General features: G+C 43.7%; 1 protein-coding gene across 4 annotated transcripts in view; it reads right to left on the bottom strand.

The window, feature by feature from the left end:
* Positions 1–20,084, bottom strand: part of ADAM8 (ADAM metallopeptidase domain 8) — a 168,929-nt gene that overhangs the window by 65,111 nt on the left and 83,734 nt on the right. For all 4 annotated transcript variants that reach the window (XM_086921842.1, XM_086921844.1, XM_086921843.1 and 1 more), the window contains exons 12-18: positions 17,914–18,091; positions 10,734–10,823; positions 9,329–9,524; positions 9,144–9,246; positions 7,892–8,075; positions 7,689–7,766; positions 1,833–1,917 (exon numbers count right to left, since the gene is read on the bottom strand). In XM_086921842.1, the coding sequence (XP_086777968.1) occupies positions 1,833–1,917; positions 7,689–7,766; positions 7,892–8,075; positions 9,144–9,246; positions 9,329–9,524; positions 10,734–10,823; positions 17,914–18,091 (914 nt within the window). The remainder of the gene's footprint in view (positions 1–1,832; positions 1,918–7,688; positions 7,767–7,891; positions 8,076–9,143; positions 9,247–9,328; positions 9,525–10,733; positions 10,824–17,913; positions 18,092–20,084) is intronic.

Genomic DNA, 20,084 nt, shown 5'->3' on the forward strand with positions numbered 1-20,084 from the left:
ACCTGGCTGGAGTCTGAGTCCCACTAAGAAAAAAAAAGATAATAACTTTTTGGTTTTATCATTTGATTTTTCTTTTGCACTGCTCAACAAGCAGTGGGTCAACGCTCCTCCACCGTAGCGGAGGAGCTGCCACTGGTTACAAATATGTGGGACTAACGTCGGACTGGTGGATGCCACTATTTCTCTCACAGAAGTTAAAGTCCTGTTGATTCACATGTCTGCGTCAGAGGCCTGTCACCAGACTCAAAGCATGTGCTGAGCTTGCCTTGCTCAGTTCTATGTAGCTACCGTGGTATCAACCCTTAGGCAGCGTTTTCGCACAATATGCATGCTTTTCTACTCAGGAACATGAGCCACTTCTAAATTAGAGTCAATTAGAGAGGAAATTCTGCAGTAAATAGCGGTTATACATGTTTTACACAATCTTCTATATATTTAGCTCCAAAACTGGATCCTTGAAATTATTTATATCACTGAAAATGCAAATCACGAGTACATTTCCTCAGCCCTATTCCTCCAGTAGGCATAGCCCATCGCTGAGGATGCTGACCTCAGCCGAATATTACTCCCAGTTATTATAAAAAGGTATTTCTTACTCCAAGGGCTGCCATCTTGGGTCATCCTCAAAACACGATAACGTCATTTTCTACCAACTGGTCGACTACAGAGTCCTATCAAATGTCGCCTAACTAATTCTGGGTATCTCAAATTCCTTGTTGACGAAAACTGATTGGTTAGTCAGACGTCATCCCTCCAGAAAACCTGGGAGGAGTTTAGTCTTGTAGGCTCAACCAGTACGTGCTTAAATCTGGGAATTTGGGACATTGCATTAGAAATATTCTATTGGTTAAATGAAAGTACCAGGTGAAACCATTAACCACCTTCAGACACCAATAACCATTTCCAAGACACTACTGGAGTCGAAAGGACTTTTCTACACAGACAGATATTCTCCTCATTAGGCATGCTTCGGGAAAGCATAGCTTTTTGACGCATTTCCATGTTTACTAGCTTTAGTAAATCTGGAAAGTTTCCAAAATCCATGGGTGGATGCAAGGGAATACCCATGCATCCACCCATGGAACCCCTGCCTGACGCAAAATAACATAAGCCATTATAAGCCCTGGGGAGCCCATCACCTTGGGCTGCATTTCAAACGGGGGGGGTGGGTGGCCCCCCTACCCGAGACATTATAGGCCTCGGGAAGCCCACCCCATAGCCAAAATGTCACTAAAAGGGTGGGGGGATTATGTGCCTCCCCTCTCAAGCCTCCAAAGGCCCAGGGGACACCATCCCCTGGGGCCAATTTCTTTAATTAAGGGGAGTGGGCCACAGGCTCCCCTCCCAAAGCCATAATAAGCACCGGAAAGCCCACCCCCGGGGCTAAAGTGTCCAAAAAAAAGGGAGGGGCTCTGTGTGGCCCCCCTCCCTGAGCCTTCAAAGACCCCGGATCCGATCCTCCAGGGCGATTAACTTTTTATATAGATGTATTCGGGGAGCCCACCCCCTTGTGTTTAGTACAGCCTGGTGGATGCATTTATGAATCTCCCACCACAAAGTTTGCTCCCAGCAGGCAGAAGCTTTAAAAATGCTCCCGTCGGCTGGGAGCAGACTTGAGATCTGTTTCTCTGCCCACACTGATGCGTTAATGTTGTCACTGATATATTCACCTAACTATAACATCACTTTAACCTTTGTTTTTTTCAGCTAAAAAAAAAAAATATATATATACATATATATATATATATATATATATATATATATATATATATATATATATATATATATATATATATATATGTGTATGTGTATATATATATGAATCCAGGTACCTGTTTCATTGTCGCTCATCTTCCAGGCGCAGTCCGGCGGTGCCCAGCCGGGGTCGCAGTGGCACTGACGCTTGTGATTACATACCTGGGAGGAGAAAGCAGAAAGGTGAAAGTCCAGCTACACACCTGGGAAGAGGAAGGTGAAGGGTCAGGAAGAAAACAGAATGGTGTGGAGTAGTGGGAGTAAAGGTACCCTTACTGCCAAGTCAGGATGGCCTGTGACTCTTCCCCAGCCCTATCTGCTTCCTCCTCCCACCTGTCATATATTACCCTGACATGTAAGTGACCCTGCCTCAGACCCACCCGCTTTTCATAGTTGAACTGGTCATACATCTCATTCTTCATCTTAATCCCTACCAGCCTTTTTGGGATGAAGGTGACAAGTGACGGACTCTGAAGCGCGTCTGGCCTTTCAGAACCAAAGGTCTGACCTGTGAGTGATGCTTCTCCAGCCCTACCATCTTTCACAGGTGGCCCGACACGTTATTGTTGTAATTTATAGCCTCCATTTGTTTTTATGTCATCGCCTTAACTGTCATTATTGTTCCCCTCATTGCCTCCTTGTTTGCCTTTTATCCCTCTAATGAGCCCTCCCCCCCCCCCCCCCCACCCCCTTGGTATAAACCATTTGCCACTTTAATATTTTGCCCGTGCAATACTTTTTTACCTCAGTGAGGAGAGCTAGGAGTCGAATAAAGACGTTTTTCAAACTTCAGTCGTGTATCTCGCCCCTATAGTTATTCTCTCAGCCATTCCTTTTAGCCAGACAAGTGACTCATATCTCTTCCTGCCCCACAAACGTAATCCAGAAATGTGGCTTAAATCGACCCCCCTCTTGCCGCACTGAGTCGAGCCGGCACGTGGTTGGCTCTATGTTGCCATACTAGCATTCCAGATACGAGTGTAACGTGTCAATGAGTCTTCCCCGACACTTTGACCTTTGGTAGATGAGCTAGATATGTGACTGCCTCTGTCCCAACCCTGCCGCCATTCTGAGGCACAGGTCTAATAAATGACTGACTAAAAGAAGCCCCGCGAACCTTCTTGGGCTGAGACGGTGCTTCAAGTGAAGACACTGCTCGTCAGTCTCGATGTCAGGTAGGCGCCATACCCAAAAATTCTGTGACCTCGGTTAACCCTGTGCTCGAGCATCAACGGCTCATTCCACAATACCCCACCCGCCATATCTGAGAGTTTACATTACAGCGCATTCCTGTGGCGGCGGCCGGCTCAGTCAGCATTCTTCGCCATTTGTGGCGCAGCTACCAGGGCGATCTCCCGTCAGCATCATAAACAGAGACCAAAGCCGCGTTTCTTTTTTAATAAAAAACGTTTACATGATTCACGTTTCATGCAGCTTTCTCTGGTGTGCTCGACTCTAAGGGGAATGGATCTCTTTATGCATCTGGGCTTAATTTATTAAACAGACCGGTATCGGTGAGGTATTGACAGTAGGGTGACCAACTGGCATGGGTGCAAATTCAGGACGGTGAGTGTAAAAATTCAGGACAGAAATTCAGGACAGGAGGTGACGGTCAAATTTCAGGACAAAACTTCGGGACAAAAGGTACATTTTACAGACACGTCAGAGGAAGTCGTGCAATAGTATATATTCATCCATTTGCAAACCTATCTATCATATATCCTTCCATCCATCATTTCACTCATCCATCCATCCATCCATCCACACTTTCACTCACGCATCCATCCATCCATCCTTTCACCCTAGCCATCCGTACACTCATCCATCCACGCTTCCACCCACCCATCCATCCATTCACTCATCCATCCAGCCATTTACCCTTTCAGCCATTCTTTCACATAATCACCCTTCCACCCATTCACTTTTTGAGTCATCCATCCATTCTCCATTTCTCTCTCCATTGACCCTTTCACGTTGCAATCCTTTCTTCCATCCATCCACCCATCCATCTCCTCATCCACTTATGAATCCGTCCATTGACCCTATCACTCATCCATCCTTTCACTCATCCATCCATCCTTTCTCTCATCCATTCACCTTTTCACTCCTTCACTCATCTATCCATTCTTTTGTCCATCTACCCTCCATTTCACTCACTCACTCATCCATCCTTACATCCACACTTTCACTCATCTGTCCGTCCATTCACCATTTTACTTACCAATTCATCAATCCACCCATCATTTCACTCATCTATCCACCCATTCACTCGCCCATCAGCCACCGTTTCACTCATCCATCCACCCTTTCACCCTTTCATTCATCCATTCACCCTTTCACGAATCCATCCAGACATCCACTGATCCCTTCATTTACTCACACACCCACCTTTTCATATTAGTCATGAGCTGAGCCTGTTTTGCAAATTTACAGACAGAAGAGGCCCATCAAGAATTTCACCCTTGCTGTAGTTCCTAAAGCAAGGGGTGGGGATAGGGTTCACTATGCCCCTGCACATAGGCAATCTGAAAAAGTGGAAGTCATGAGTCATGCATGACGCACAATGCCAGGCCAAGAGGTGACTGTTACATGGTGTTGTTTCCAGGGCTTTAAGCGGGATGAAAAATAGGGGCGGGGTCTCTCCAAAGGGGGTGTTTGATGTAATTAAGGACGTGGCTTTTAACTCCTTCGCTGCGGCGGCTATTCCGCCGCAGCCCTTACGGTCGCGGGCGGGCGCGCGGCTCACCTGCGCTGGTGACAGAACCGTTCCGTCACGGCTCGCGGGTGAGCTGTGCTTGTGACGGAACGGTTCCGTCACGGCCCCGACCGCTTAATGAAACCCGCCGCGCAGGCGCGAAATCAGCGCCGCGCAGGCGCGGCGGCCGGGCCGTGACGGAACCGTTCCGTCATGAGCACAGCCTACCCAGGGGGCGTGACGGAATGGTTCCGCCAGTAGCGTAAAAGTAGTTAAAACACCTAAGCTAAAAATCTGTGCTGAGCATGATGTGCTGCCGGACTGGTATTTTGCCTCTTATGTCATTGTATCCAGATATATAACACAAGAAGTAATGTTACACCTACAACAAGCCTGAACTGTTGGCTTTGTCAACGGTTGTTAGTTGCATAAAATAAAAATGCAGCAACCGTGGCTTCGTTGAATATTGAAAATGCTATTTTCTAAATGATGAGACTGAAAGAACTCTAGCCCATTATTTTTATTAACTTGTTTCGCCACCTTCTTTGAATGAACTGGATTCTCACCTAGCAGCATTTGCGTTTTGCACATTTCTTCCATCTGACAGAATGCCCTGCTCTAGACCAAGGCTAGAAGAGGACAACCACATGCTGTAAGAGCCCAGACTGGCCCATTGTTATTCTGTATGTGGCAATCAGCCGCATACAGAATGACAACGGGCAGGTGGGGCTTCTCGTGGCTCCCAGGAAGAGCGCTAGGCGGTCCCATCAGGGAGCCGAGGCTTCATGCAGGGGAACTGTGCTGTTCCCCAATGCCCAAAATTATGCACAAAAGGCGTCCCTAAAAGGGATTGTCACGGACAACGGACGTGAGATCCAAATTACGAACGGTCCGTGAAATTTACAGACGGTTGGTACCCTAATTGACAGGGCTGCCTAGGTGGAAAAGGAGCCTATGTGGCTGCAGCGAAGGGCGGCATTAACAGAGATTTATATAGCGCTGTATTGCCATTATTATGGCCTCGCAGCGCCTTTTAGTTCTGGTACTCACCACAAAGTGCTGCACTTAACTCCTTTATGCCAACTCCCCCATGGAATCTGTACTCGAATTAGCCTACCTGTCCCGTACACGAACAGACCCCTTGTTACCCCTCGGATCATTAAACCACTAGTCCTCTCTGCAGTCTAACCTTCCAGTCCATTCTCATTAACCACTGCCTCCTCTTTAAATTCTATCCAGCATGCTTCAAATGAATGTCCACCATGGTCCGGTGCCATCCTAAAATAACCCTACAGGTGGTGGACCTACCTTGCTCTTTCTCAACTCTACCCTCAGGACCTACTTACTGGAGGCCACTGCGCTACCCCACTGAGCAGCCCCAGGTATCCCGTGCTGCTGCACCGCTCTTCTTCCTCCTCATTTTTCTGAGTTCTATCTCCTGCTTTTCCCTCGTTTTCTACTGCTTCCTACTTCTTTTCTGCCCATTTTTCTGACTACCTTCTCCTGCTTTTGCCTAACTTTTTACTGCTTTTCCCTTCCTTTGCTCCCTTTATTGAGTGCTTTCTCCTGCTTTTGCCTCATTTTCTACTGCTTTCACCTTCCTCTCTCACATTTTACTGAGTGTTTCCCCCTACTTCTGCCTGGTTTTTCACTGCTTTCTCCAGCGCCTTGAGACCCCCATGGGTGATTTGCTGCGATTTATAAATCCTGATTGATTGACTGCTATCTCATCTCTGCCTGCGACAACCACGTCACTTCCAAGTTCCGCCATGTCAACCGCTCACACTGGTAAGCACGCCACACTTGGGCCTCACCACCATGGGCAATAATGGCATGGCACTGGAGCTGTGTGCATCCAAGCTGGCCAATCACCAGATGTGTTTCTTGGTGCCTTGCATACTCCTCAACCATGCCCATGGTAGTCGGCATTTCATAGGGCCCAATCCTGGATCCTCTCCTATTTCCCAGAAATGCCAGCTCCCTCAGTGACATCATATCCGCCTTTGGTTCTCTTATCATCTGCACGTCAACAAAGAGCAGGAATCCTTTTCTTCCAGTTTCTGCACACTTGTCTTCAAACAAAAGCTTCTGATTGTCTCACAGCTAAGTGGTTCGGGCAAGCCCTTGGCCAATGCTATAAACATACATAATATGTAATATGTTCCTGCTTCTTCTGGTACTACACCACTACTTGTCTTCAGGTTCAACTACTAAATATTAAAGGGCCTGCCCATAACGCGTTTTCCTGCTAAGTAGCTAATGTAGGCTCCAGGGATGAGTAAACCGGTTACTACAAATGGTTATTGGCGAGAATCCCGCCGTGCTTTTACTCTAAGACTGCAAGGCACAGGCAGAGTTGTCTTTAAGGTTTTCACATGACTTACTTTCCTTACTTCTAGACTTACGCTAAAATGAACAAGGCATTACATCAGTGCTTAATTTGTAAACATAATAAGTGCCAGGTTTCCTGTCAGGAGTGCACCGAGCTTGCAACACCCATTCTCCCGGCCAGCACTGCAAATGAAAGTGCCAACATAACTACTAACCATCACACTCCTATAAATGTGACAATTCAGACTACTCCAAGACACCCAAAGCTAGAAGAATGGCTTGGGCGGCGCTATTAGACATTTTTAATGTATATTCCGTTATTAAACAACTGATGTGCTCAACCCAAAATTAGACAAACAGCGCCACCATGTGGAGGACTGTCATAAGTGCCAGTGTTGATAATTAAGTGCCGGGGCCGAGCACCGGAAACCACCGTCTCAAATGAACCAGACATGACCACTGTAGAAAGTGAGGGAAAGGCACCTTCGCGGCCCACTATCACAGAGGCAAATGTAGGGAAGTTAGATATATAATTGAAAATATTTTTCATAAGGAAAAAATACGATTTCAAAAGGTCTTTTATGAATTTCACCCTTTCCCCAACCGTATCCATGCAGAGAATCTGGCTGCATGGATATGGTAGACATGCGTATGTGTATGTAAAGTTTTTCAGTGCAAAGGTACCTACCATTTAAGGGGATGGGGTGCAAAGCAACAACTATGCAAAGAGGGAGGAGGTTGTATGGCAAGAAATTTACAGGAATTGTGAATTATTTGTCTTGCCCATACCTTGAGATTTGTGAATAGTTTATATGGCCATAATTCTTTACAGTGTGTAGTTGTACGCCACCCATCCTCATGGACTTGGCACTTAAGGTTCAATGGCTCAACCTAGGTGTGTACTTACCCCACGGTTGTTGCATTTCGCTGAGCAGTTCATGGCTCCATACACAGAGAGGCTCTGGCACCGACCCTCGTAGCACACCTATAGAGAGAAGGGACAGAGTTTAGGGCATGATAGGCAGTGAGAGGGTTGTGATCTCTAGATGCGTAGTGTGGCCTGGTGGTCACAGGGACCCCCCGTTACTCCTGGTGATTAAAGCACGTTACCATGTCCTTATTGCACTTGGTTCCGGTGGGCACTAGCCCAGGGTCATCAGAGCCCGCCGTTTCGCCATCGGGCAGCTCGGCCACCTTACACTCTGTCCCGCTTCCCAGCCTGATCCAGTATTTCTGGCGAGTGGTAGGCAGGTCTTCCCCATTCATACAGTGGAGCTGGCCACACATAACATCCCTGTATGAAAAGAGAAAGCAGGCCTTTTAAAAGGGAGCTCCACAGACTTCTTTGGAGTGTAGCCTATGTCTTGCTTGTCAGCTGTGACCTCAGCAAAGACTTGTGGGTCAGATACTAATCTTGTAGAGTATACCCGCCAATTTGATATTTCCAACATGCACCACCTAAATATATACACACCATGGTCCGCCTAATTCTCTGTAATGGGACATTGGCTATCCCTAGTCTTGTCCCAACTCATCGCCACCCCAGGGGCACACTGGCACGTTGTTTCAAAATGTGAAAACAGCCTTCTTACTTCCCCATTAATGAAAAAAGGCTTGTTACTGAGTGAGGCTCTCTTTGTTATCTGCACTTGCAGTTTAGTGTAACTCTGCCATCCAGATATATCTATGTACCCGTCTCTCAATGGGTCGGATAGGCTTCCCTATGCATTGTACCATTTTGCTGGCTACTGTCACCCCATGTATTCTTTCTGAGGGGTTCAGATGAGCTCGAGTTAACTTTACATGTAGCTTCTTTTATCAAGTTATCATTTGCCATTCATCTTCATTATTTTCTTTATTGTAATATACATATGGGGCTAGGTTGCACAAGCCCCCTTAGAGACAGACACAGTTCGTATGTGGTGGCATGTCCAGTTGGCAAGACTTGTGAGTGCCATGCGGGGCTTGGTCAGGTGCAACCAGACCTAGCCAGTGCTTGACAGCTGACTGACCCTACCCCACACTGCCTGGCACAAGTCTGACATGTGAGCCACTCTGTCATTAGTAGCCCACTGAAGACACAAACCTGGCACAAGTATCCCTCTGCCCTTTTGGCCGTGCCCTTCTCAGCCACTAATGTACCACACTATCGGTTTAGGAAAAAGAACTGGCGCTTCCGCAATTTAGGGTAAGGCAGTAGTCTGGGGGTGACACCTAGTGGTGGAGCTGCATTACTGCAAAAGGCCAGATAAACAGTAATTTTTCAGTTCATGGGGAGTGCTTCAGGATGAAATATCTATTTTCTATGATATTCTTCACACTATTCCTAAAAAGCAATGACTGGATTTCTTCAAATATTTACCTCCGACTACAAGCCCTGTACCCATTCTCGTTCTTTCCACAGTTAAAGCCGCGGGAACCCTGGACGTTGCTTTGGAAGCAGGAATCAGAGGCCACCTGGGCACCTGTTGGATGACAAAGAATATTACTCAGTTGCTGGTATTGGCTGGCAGTCGACTTTGGTGCATGATGTGGGCTTAACAGTACCTGTGCCCCAAAGGCTCTGGCAGCGCTGTGTAAGGGATGGGCACGCTCCGTTGTAGCAGTGGCCGGTGCCAGCCCGGCAGGGCGTGCCATTCTCCTGGAAGGAGTCATCGGGGCACTCCGCAGATCTTCCGTTGCAGTATTCTGAAAGGTCACAGTCGCCACGACTGCGACGGCAGATATCTCCCACGGCTCGAATCTGCAAGCAAAAGCAGACACTCCTTGAAACGCCTTTGTTCCTGAGATACACAGGCACACAACTACCACATGTAAGGGCTTGTAAGCATTAAGTCTACATCTGCTTCTGAGCAAAGGAAATTTATGGGCTAATTTAGATCTGGGCAGACGGGTTATTCTGTCACAATGGTGATCCCGACATAATGGGACATATGTATCGGCGGACTTCTTATCCGTCACCGTTGTGATGAAGTAGCCCGTCCGCCGAGATCTAAATCAGGCCCTAAATCTTCTGCTTTATGTTATTTGCATTTCAATCGAATATATTCTGGCATCAGTGTGGTTTCACATCCACCCACAGTTGATTTTCCGAGCAATTTTTAAGGCTTACATCTTAGATCTGCATCTGATTCGGCTTGTGAAGATGGGCTTCCAGCACTGTGAATGAGTATGCTTTTGTATGACGTGAATTTAGAATCTAGGGAGAGCTTCTATTGCAGATGTCTGAATTGTACCCAGTGGCATCTTCTTAAGAATTTTAGGAGCCCTGGGCCAAATGTATTTTGGAAGCCCATGCTCAGAACAGCTTTGAATGTATGATCTAATGTCAGCTTTTCATGCCCTCTTTTGCCAGGTCACTGACCCTGCACAGACCCACTGGTCCAAATTCTAAACGTGTTTTGATCTATTCAGTGATCAAGATATGTGTTTTCAATATTTTAATCTGGCAGCAGCTCACGAATATTATTGCAAATATTCTCTGTGACTCACTGCCATTTCTCCTGAGTGAGTTCCTGTTTTCGTCTAAAATGAACTTTTTTATGCATGGTACCGAAAAACCTAAACACAACATATCTCTGCAAACTGTCTGTAATAGACTCCCATACATCACCTGCATTAAAATAAATGAAAGGAAAATAGTATTTAAAACAATCTATATTTAAGAATCATTCAAGTTCATCAGGGCAGGACTGTGTGGAGAACAGAGCCCGACCAATCAAGGGGACCCCCTGAAAGGCTACATCCCTGGGCCAGAGCCCCCTTTGCCCATGTCTGGCACTTATACCAGAAGTATCAGTGTACAATGCACCCATCATCTAAAACTGGGAACATTGGTGATTGTGCACATTGTGTCCCTAACAAGATACTTGTGCATGCAGTGGACCTCTCACGACACATTAGTGACAGCACTTGTGACAGCGGTAATCGTGCACCAATAGGGTTCCCTCACCTGACACTGGTGGCAGCAGTCTCCGTGAGCGCACTCTGCGCCACTCTTTAACTTGCAGGTAGTGGCGTTGCAACATGGATTCGTGCATTCCTGCCAATGAAAGCACATCTTTAATAAGCTGTTTGACATCTTGTAATAAATAAAGCAGAATCCAAATGGTATATTGTAAGTCCAGGATTTATTCAGCTGCAGCACAGTACTTCCAATCTTCCAAACTCCCAGATTCAGTATAACATTTTTAGATCATAACAATTCTAAATGGAACTACCTGAATGGTGTGCATGTGCAACATGGGACAAAGGTTCTATTAAAAGGGAAATATATACAGGGAAGAATTAAAAGGGAAACTCCAAGAAGTGAGAATATAACACATTTCCCCCCTTAAAGAAAAGGAAACGCATTCAAACATAAAGAAGCATATGTAAAGAATCAATCAATATAAACTATGGTACACATTTCGAAACTCTTCTGACATTCCATCTTTTTCCATCCTGAGTAACAACGCTATTATGATAGACACGCATAACTTTCATTGGCTTACCAAATTTGTTCTCTCCTTTGGCAACAAACCCTGGTTTTCGAATCCTGACAACATCACCAACCATGAATGCTGGTTGTCTAACTTTCATCCTAGAATCATAATTACATTTGTACTTGTCTTGTTTGAGCTCCACTTTTTTAGCCACATCCTTAATGTTCACATCAGTCATTTGTTGACTACTACTTTTCTTAAACCACCAAGGACATAATCCTGAAACAGGGTCTCTACCTTTTAGTAAACGGAAAGGAGAGACTTCAGTAGTGGCATGAGGCGTAATACGGTATAACCATAATTTTTCTCTCAACTTATCTTTCCACAGACCTCCTGATTTGCGAGCCCAAACCAGATCTTCCTTGAGGACTCTATTATACCTCTCCACTAGACCATTACCTTGTGGTTCATAGAGGGCTGTAGTACAGTGCTTGATGCCATACGTGCTCAAGAACTCCAACATGAGAGAGGACTTGAACTGTACCCCATTATCGGATACAATACACTCCGGAGAACCTTCTCTGGAAAAGATCTCCTTTAAAAACAGAATAACACTTTCAGTATTTGGATGAGGCACAAGTTTGACCTCTGGCCACTTTGAGTGATAATCTACAGCAACAATGGCAAATCTACATTCTTGTGGTAAAAAATTGAAAGGGCCAGCTATGTCAATTCCTAACTTTTGCCACGGATGATCTGGCCACTTTACAGGAACTAAAGGTGCTGGATCACACTTACACGATTTATCACTTTCAATGCACTCGGGACATTCCCTGACAAATTTATCCACTACTCTATCAACCCCTGGCCACCAGAAATTGGACCTAATAAGTCTTTTCATAGAAGACATTCCCATATGGCACTCATGACTCATTTGTAAAATCACACTTCTGATAGCCACCGGTGGAATACATTTACCAGCTCTGAACAAAAGATCTCCCTCAATGGCCAACTCATCAGCAACGTTGTAGAAAGGCGTGATCTCAGAAGGAACACGTTCTTTGGAAGGCCATCCCAACCTCACATAGTCTCTGACCTTACACAGCAAATCATCCTCATCCATACTTCTCTTCCACATATCCTCCGATATGACTTTGTATTTTTCTGGAAACATTTCAGAAATGCTGGTTACTACTTCTGTATCTTCATCAATCCCAGAACTAGTACAGGGCAACCTAGACAAACAGTCTGCAGTAACATTTAACTTCCCCGGCACATATTCAATGTCGAAACTATATTCTTGCAAACGTGACATCAATCTTGCAATGCGAGCTGTTGCATTTAAACCTCCACCAGGTGATAAAATGCTCACCAATGGCTTGTGATCAGTGCGTATGAGGAATCTTGCACCCCAGATGTAATTACGGAAATGCTCAACACCCCATACACATCCCAACAGTTCTTTCTCTATGACCGCATACCGTCTTTCAGTTTGATTCAATGATCTGGACGCAAACGCAACATTCCAATCTTCCTTTCCAGAACGTTGAGAAAGTACACAACCTAAACCATAAAGACTGGCATCCACTGTCAAAATGCAAATTTTATTCAAACCAAATGGCCTTAAAGTTGGTGCTGACACCATATCGAGTTTGACACTTTCGAAAGCTTCCTGCTGTTTTGATCCCCACAAAAATTCCACCTCCTTCCTTGTCAACTCCCTTAACGGTTCCATCTTTGTAGCAAAATTTGCAATAAACTTACTGTAATATTCGCACAGTCCTAGGAACGATAACAACTTATCCTTACAATCTGGTGCAGGAGCCTTTAAGATAGCATCCACTAGGGATCTTTTAGGAGCAACACCCTTACCAGAAATAGTGTGTCCCAAATATTCTATAGTTTTTTGAAACAACTTACATTTCTTACTCTTAATGGTAAGTCCAAACTTATCTAGCATCTTGCACACATTCCTCAAATGCTCCATGTGTATTTCGTCATCTTTGGAGAAAACCAAGATATCGTCTTGGAAACACTTCACGTACTCACTCATGTCCTTAAATATATGGTACATAGACCTCTGAAAAACGGAGGCTGCCGATGCCAAACCGAACGGCATCCGTTTGAACTGGAACAAACCCTGAGGTGTGATAAAAGCTGTGAGATGGCGTGACTCCTCAGCTAACACCACCTGATGATACGCCGATCTCAAATCTAACGTGGAAAATATCATACCACCTCCCAGCATACTCACGACCTCGTTGATATTTGGCAAAGGATGGCAGTCTACCACTATGTTGGCATTGAGTGCCCTCAAATCTATGCACAACCTCAAAGATTTATCAGGTTTGCGTGCCAAAACCATTGGCGAAACCCATTCGGATGACTCTATTTCTTCTATGACATCATTCTTTAACATGTCATTCAATGCATCACTTAATTCTTCTCTGACATTAAGTGGTACAGGCCTAAGTTTTTGCACCACAGGTATGGCTCGTTGTTTAAGCTTGATAACATGGGTGAACCCACTTAATCTACCCAATTTGTCCGAAAACACACTAGGAAACTCATCAGAAAGAGTCTTCCAAACATTACTTTCTTCAACAGATCTGACTTTATCCTCTGACATATCACCATCATATGACACCATGACAGGATCTTTGTTGCGTGGATTCAACGTAATGTGAAGTCTGAATTGATCCCGCCACCCCAACACATTCACTCCCTTCACAGCCACATACAGTTTAATATATGCAGATTGATCTTTAAAATAAATCATGGAGGCAATATATCCTATAAAATCAATACTTGATTCATTGAAACCTTTTGCCATAATGTCAGGAGGACACAATTCGCTTTTAGAAATTATGTTCCTGTACTTCTCATCAAAATACTTTTCAGTTATGATAGTCCAAGGAGACCCAGAATCAGCCATCAACTCTAACTCTACTCCTTTAAACCTAACAACACATTTTGGGGACTCCAAATAATCCTCCTCAAGTAAACTTATGCTAATAATGGACACAATCATCCCACTTACTCTGTTTGATTCATCAGACACAGCATGTTCATATCTAACCAGACTTGAATCATAGTCTGTTTCATCTCTCACACAAGAAACTTCCTTTTTCTTGAAATAATTTCCTTTATCCCCACCCTTCTTTTTGTCTTCTCTACAAGAGTTGGAAAAATGACCTATTTTTCCACACTTGTTGCACTCCTTGCCCAAAGCAGGACAAAATTTGAACGTAGCAACATGATTGTAACTCCCACATCTAAAACAAACAATGCGGTTACGTGGTCCAAACTTATGATTTTGGGGACTTCTTCCAAAATTGTTCATAGCACATACTTCTTCAGTTAGCTTGTCACTCTTACCACTCTTACTGCTTGTTTCTTCTATCGTTTTCATCCATTTGTTAGACTGCTCAAAGGCTTTAGCAGTAGAAATACACTCCAACAGCGTTGGATTTCCTACAATCCACAACTGTTCTTGTGTTTTCTTACATTTAACATTCACAATTATATTATCTCTAAGCATTTCATCTGTCATATTACCAAAATTACATGGCATGACTAAAGCTCTCAAACCTGTCAGAAAATCATCAAAAGATTCATTTTCTTTTTGCGTTCTGGTATAAAACTTATATCGATTTAAAGCTAGGCTAGTGGTGGGTTTAAAACGTGTTTCAACACGAAGCATGGCCTCATCAAAAACCCCATTATCACCAGGAATGGGTGGTAAATTTCTGAAAATGGCCTGTCCTTCAGATCCCAGGCAATGTAAGAAAATATTTTTCTTCCTTTCATTCCCCATCCTTTCCCCATCAATAGCTTTTAGGTAAGTCATAAACTCCTCCTTCCATCTGTTCCATGGGATTGGAGGATCGCCTTTGCTTTGTAAGAATTTTGAAGGAGGATCAAACTGCATATTAAGTATTAAATGTAAATAGTCTAAACAAATGAAACACAATAAAATAAAACACTAACTGTTATATAAGATATAAGTTAGTCAATGAGTACACCAGCTGTGTACATCAGCGCATATCCAATGAAATCTGCATCAGAGTAATATTTCACTGTGCAGTAATCTCCTCGAAATCAGTCAAAAAAGTACCTTCAACCGTAGTGCCTTCGTTGTTCAAAAGTTGTAATACGTGGCACAAATACGTTTAGTGAGCCGCGTGGTGAAAGAATGACTTCCCAAATGCGTTGCAAATTCTCTCAGGCAGACGCGCTCAGCTTCGTTGCAGCGTCCGTCAAATTGTAAACAAATATGGCCGCCGCGTAGACGTTGCGCATTACGTCATGCGTTTTGTTTCTTCGTTTCCATGGGTACTGCACGCATTACGTTATGCGCTTTGTTTCTTCGTTTCCATGGGTACAGCACGCTAGCAGCGCACGGACGGGAAAACAAAATACTTACTCGCGTGCCGTTTTCAAAGGTAAACGCGACACGACGTATTTGTTTAAAAATTGTAAAAAATTCACGGAAACACTTACAAAGATCGTAGTTTTCAAGGTCTAAGCAATTTTCACGTAATGCAATGACAGAAGAAACGGTGATAGCGGTTGTCATTCAAGTTTGTTAACAGTTCATAAGACTTTACGTAGTTCCAGTGAAATAGGTGTAGAAACGGATCTTTCCTTGTATCCTTGTAGACACAGGTCACACTCCAAAACGATAGCTTTTGAAGGCAAATCCAAGTACTTTGAAAAGTAAATTCACAATCCAAAGCTTCTGGAAATGGGTAAACCACAGCAAATACTCCACCAACTTCCCAATTTCCAGTTTTGTACCACTCCTGTGCTGCTGATATAGACGTAGTAGGTACTGGTCACCCTCGTCGCCAATTTTGTAATAAATAAAGCAGAATCCAAATGGTATATTGTAAGTCCAGGATTTATTCAGCTGCAGCACAGTACTTCCAATCTTCCAAACTCCCAGATTCAGTATAACATTTTTAGATCATAACAATTCTAAATGGAACTACCTGAATGGTGTGCATGTGCAACATGGGACAAAGGTTCTATTAAAAGGGAAATATATACAGGGAAGAATTAAAAGGGAAACTCCAAGAAGTGAGAATATAACACATCTACAGTGTTAATTCAAGTTAGGAAATATTACTTACCTGCAACATCCCTAATAATTCCAAATGATTGAAAAAAAAGTCTGTAGTCCGCATCCATGGAATGTAAGCCGGAATCCCAGTATTCGCTGTGAATTCTGGTCTTACTTAGATTCCTTGTCAGTCACCTGGTTTGACCATGAATCAAAAACACTCACAGGAAACTATCTCTGAAGATTGTAATGACACTTTCTATTGCAAGACCTCAACCCAGACATGAGATGAACATCAACCTCCGTTTGATTCGGCACCAGCTATGAAAATTGATTTTGGATCCGCGAGACGACATAAGGCTAAACAACTGCCAAAATGTTTGTTTAGTTGTGTGTTTTCCTGGTTTTAGCTCAGAGAAAACCGCATTCGAGTCCTGCCAGAGTTGCCACCACATATATTAATGCAAAGTTGACCGTGTTTATTTCAGTTACACTAAGGACGGGTTGCATGTCAGAATATCACTGTCAGAAATATTGTCCTACATAAATATTGTCTTCTAAATATCATTAATAAAAATAACATGCCGTTGGGTGTAGATTTTCTATTATTAACTCTAATGAGGCAATATTTGTGAAAACGAGATTTAGGACTTGATATTTACATCAGACGATATTCTGTTACCATACAATAAGACGAAATGACAAGTCCAGTGTTAGGCTTGGTGGACCGTCTGTGCCTCAGATTATGCTTTCACATTTCTGTTAGGTGTCTAGGTCACATATACAGTAGTTGATGCACATTACATTTAGTTAGTTCAAGAAGTTATGCCAGCAGGCTTTGCATTAAGGCCTGCTGAAGACATTGCGTGAAGGATACATCTTTCAAGTCACCAGTGTTTATGTTTATCTTAGGCTAAACAGTGTAGCACTAGCCAAGAAACTGAAAAGGCTATAAGCAGGGGGCATTCAAGCGCGGCTAGGAAGGGGCTACAGGTTGAGAAAGGCATGCAGAACTATTACTGACTGAGTTGGGAACAAGCTCCAATGTGGGGTTGGAGAGGAGTTGCAGGTTGGGCTAGGGAGGGGTTAAATCTTTGGCCCAGGAGTGAGAAAATGCTGTTATGGCGAAAGGCAGATCTGAATGGTTAGCATTCGGTGCCCTCCAATCTGTCTTCCAGACCATGCATGGTGACATGACTTCAGAGTGCTAGAACAGACTTACACATAGCCCTCCTCAGATAGCCAATGGTGCGAGTACCACTGTGTAGTTCTACTCAACCTCATCTATTATTTGCATTGTTTATAGGTGAAGGTTGGTCATCGACTGTGCCAAGAGGCCATATCACTGTACCCATCCCATTGGCTTTCTGACAGTGAGGCAGGTACAGTGTTATGGTGGGGGAGGGAGGTGAAGGTCCCAGCAATATCCCTGGTCAACAGATGTCTGGCATCACTGCAGAGCCACTGGTTTTGCAGAAGCATGATATTTACCTCTTAATCCCTACAGTGTTTCTAAAGGGTATTCAGGTTGCCCTGGATGGTGTGGATGTTCCATACACAAATCAACCTTCTTCTCACACACAAAGGATTTATATGCAACTACTGTGGAAGGTTCTTCGGACACTAATAGGGACTATGCTCACCTCCAAGGTCCCACAGTCACAATCTTCTCCCTTCTCCAGGAATTGGTTCCCACAGACTGGGCCCCCATACAGCTCTTGGGCATCAGGCTCATTCATCAGGCAGCTGGGCTGGTCACTTCTCAGGAAGCTCACAAGGTCATCTCTGCTGCAGCTGCTGAAGAACTTTGGGTACTTTTGTCTAGAGAGCACACCAGAAAAATACGGTGCATATGAGAGTCAATCCCTTCATTCTGATTCTAAGACACATTTCCCCCATTCCATCTCACAAGCAGCTTCAGTGAGACTGCCCCCCTCCACATGTTCTGTGTTGTGTTGAAAATAGAATTCTGGCACATTGTTCCTTTGACTAGAGTTTTGAGCCTTGATTTAAGCCTTTATTTTAGGAGAATGTACTTGTAAGGAACGACGGAGAGAGAGAGAAGGTTCAGTCTTCATGTAGGCAATCCCTGTACCTAATTTTCATCCAAAAGGAAGACCTACAATTCAAACAGGGCTTACCAAATGTGTACTTAGTTGACTTTGTGGCTTAAGCAGAAACTTTTTATTCCAGGGCAATTATGTGTGCTATATGAGGCAAAGGGTCAGTACACTGGGGACTTTTAAAGGGGGTAATGATAACATCTTAGAACTTACTGGTAATTTTCATTACCTTGAGTAATAGTCCTCCTCGTCACAGTCCTTACTAATGAGGCTTCTGCCTCAGGTGTAGAGCATGTTAACTCCCTTAAAAAAACTATGATTGCTGGTCTAGGCAATGGTCCTTCAGAAAAAGCCACCAACACATTGATAAAAATGAGGGACAAACCTTCTTCCGTTACCAGTTATATCAAAACAACAAAAGCAAATATAATCTGTATAAAGAACAAGGGAGGGAGGGTAAAGAGGAATGTTACAAGGAAGACTACGACTCGGAGTAATGAAGATGACCGGTAAATAACAGGAGCATTACCTCCGCATAGGTCTTCCTTGGCCCGGTCCTTGCTAATGAGGATGCATCCTGACTATCCTCCCTTCACACAGCTAAATTATTAATAATGCAGGAAAATTAGCAATTTATGCCACGCCATCTGGTTTATTTATAATTTTAACATCTCAATTCAAAACTGCAGAAAAGACCTTAGAACCAAATGCTGCTGATTTGAACGCTCCTGCTTGCAATCCATATTGAGAGATACAAGGGTATTTAGTGCGGCCCAGGCAGCAGCATTACAACTATCTTTAAGAGATACCCTCTATGTATACTGCCCAGGAGGTAGACACTCCTCTTGTTGACCTACTCGTAACCGATTCTTAAAGGATCACACCATTTAAATCATAAACCAAGGACACTGTTTGATTTGTCCACCTACTCAGTGTGGAAGAACATGGACAAAGTCCCTTATTCTGGGTACCATATGTTACAAACAGAAATTGTAAACTTCTAAATTCTGAACTGTGAACAACATAAATAGATAAACTCTATGAACATCTAACAAATGTAAAAGCTGTTCTTTATGTGAAGTGGAAAGGGAAGGGGAGACCTGATAACACAATATCTTCATCTAAATGCAATGAAGATGCTACTTGAGACAGAAAAGTCGGATCAGTCCTCAAAACCACTGTATCTGGAAAAAACTTCAGGTAAGTCTCTTCAACCAATTTCTCCTAATCACCTTCCAGGTGTAATAGCAACTAAAAAGAACCTTGAAAGTTAAGAATTTTAGATAAACTGATTCTGATGGTTCAAATGGAGAGCTCTGTAAACGTTTGAGGCCTAATGGTGAATCCTCAGCAGTTTTAAGCCTAATGGTGAATCCTCAGCAGGAATAGGAGAATGAATTACAGGTCTCCAGTTAGAAAACCTTTTTACCAGCTTAGTTACAAGACTTTCTATTTCTAAGACACATCTTTCTCTGGAGGTCTCAATAGGTACCCATTAACTGTGTGAGGTGGAAAAGGCAAAACCTAAAATAATAAAAATCTCTAAGAAAGTCTAAAATTAATGGAAGGGGTAGGAGGTTGCCCCACACAAATGCTCAAAATTATTCCAATGTATTATTATTATTATTTTAGGTGAAAGGTCTCCTATACTCTTGAATTGATCAGGCAACCTCTTCTGAACAATTAATCTCAGCCTTTCAACTTCCAAACCCCTATTTTGATCTTTAATAAGGAGGACTCTTGATGAAGAT

Source organism: Lissotriton vulgaris, chromosome 5 (genome assembly GCF_964263255.1).
Source record: "Lissotriton vulgaris chromosome 5, aLisVul1.2, whole genome shotgun sequence".
NCBI lineage: Eukaryota > Metazoa > Chordata > Amphibia > Caudata > Salamandridae > Lissotriton > Lissotriton vulgaris.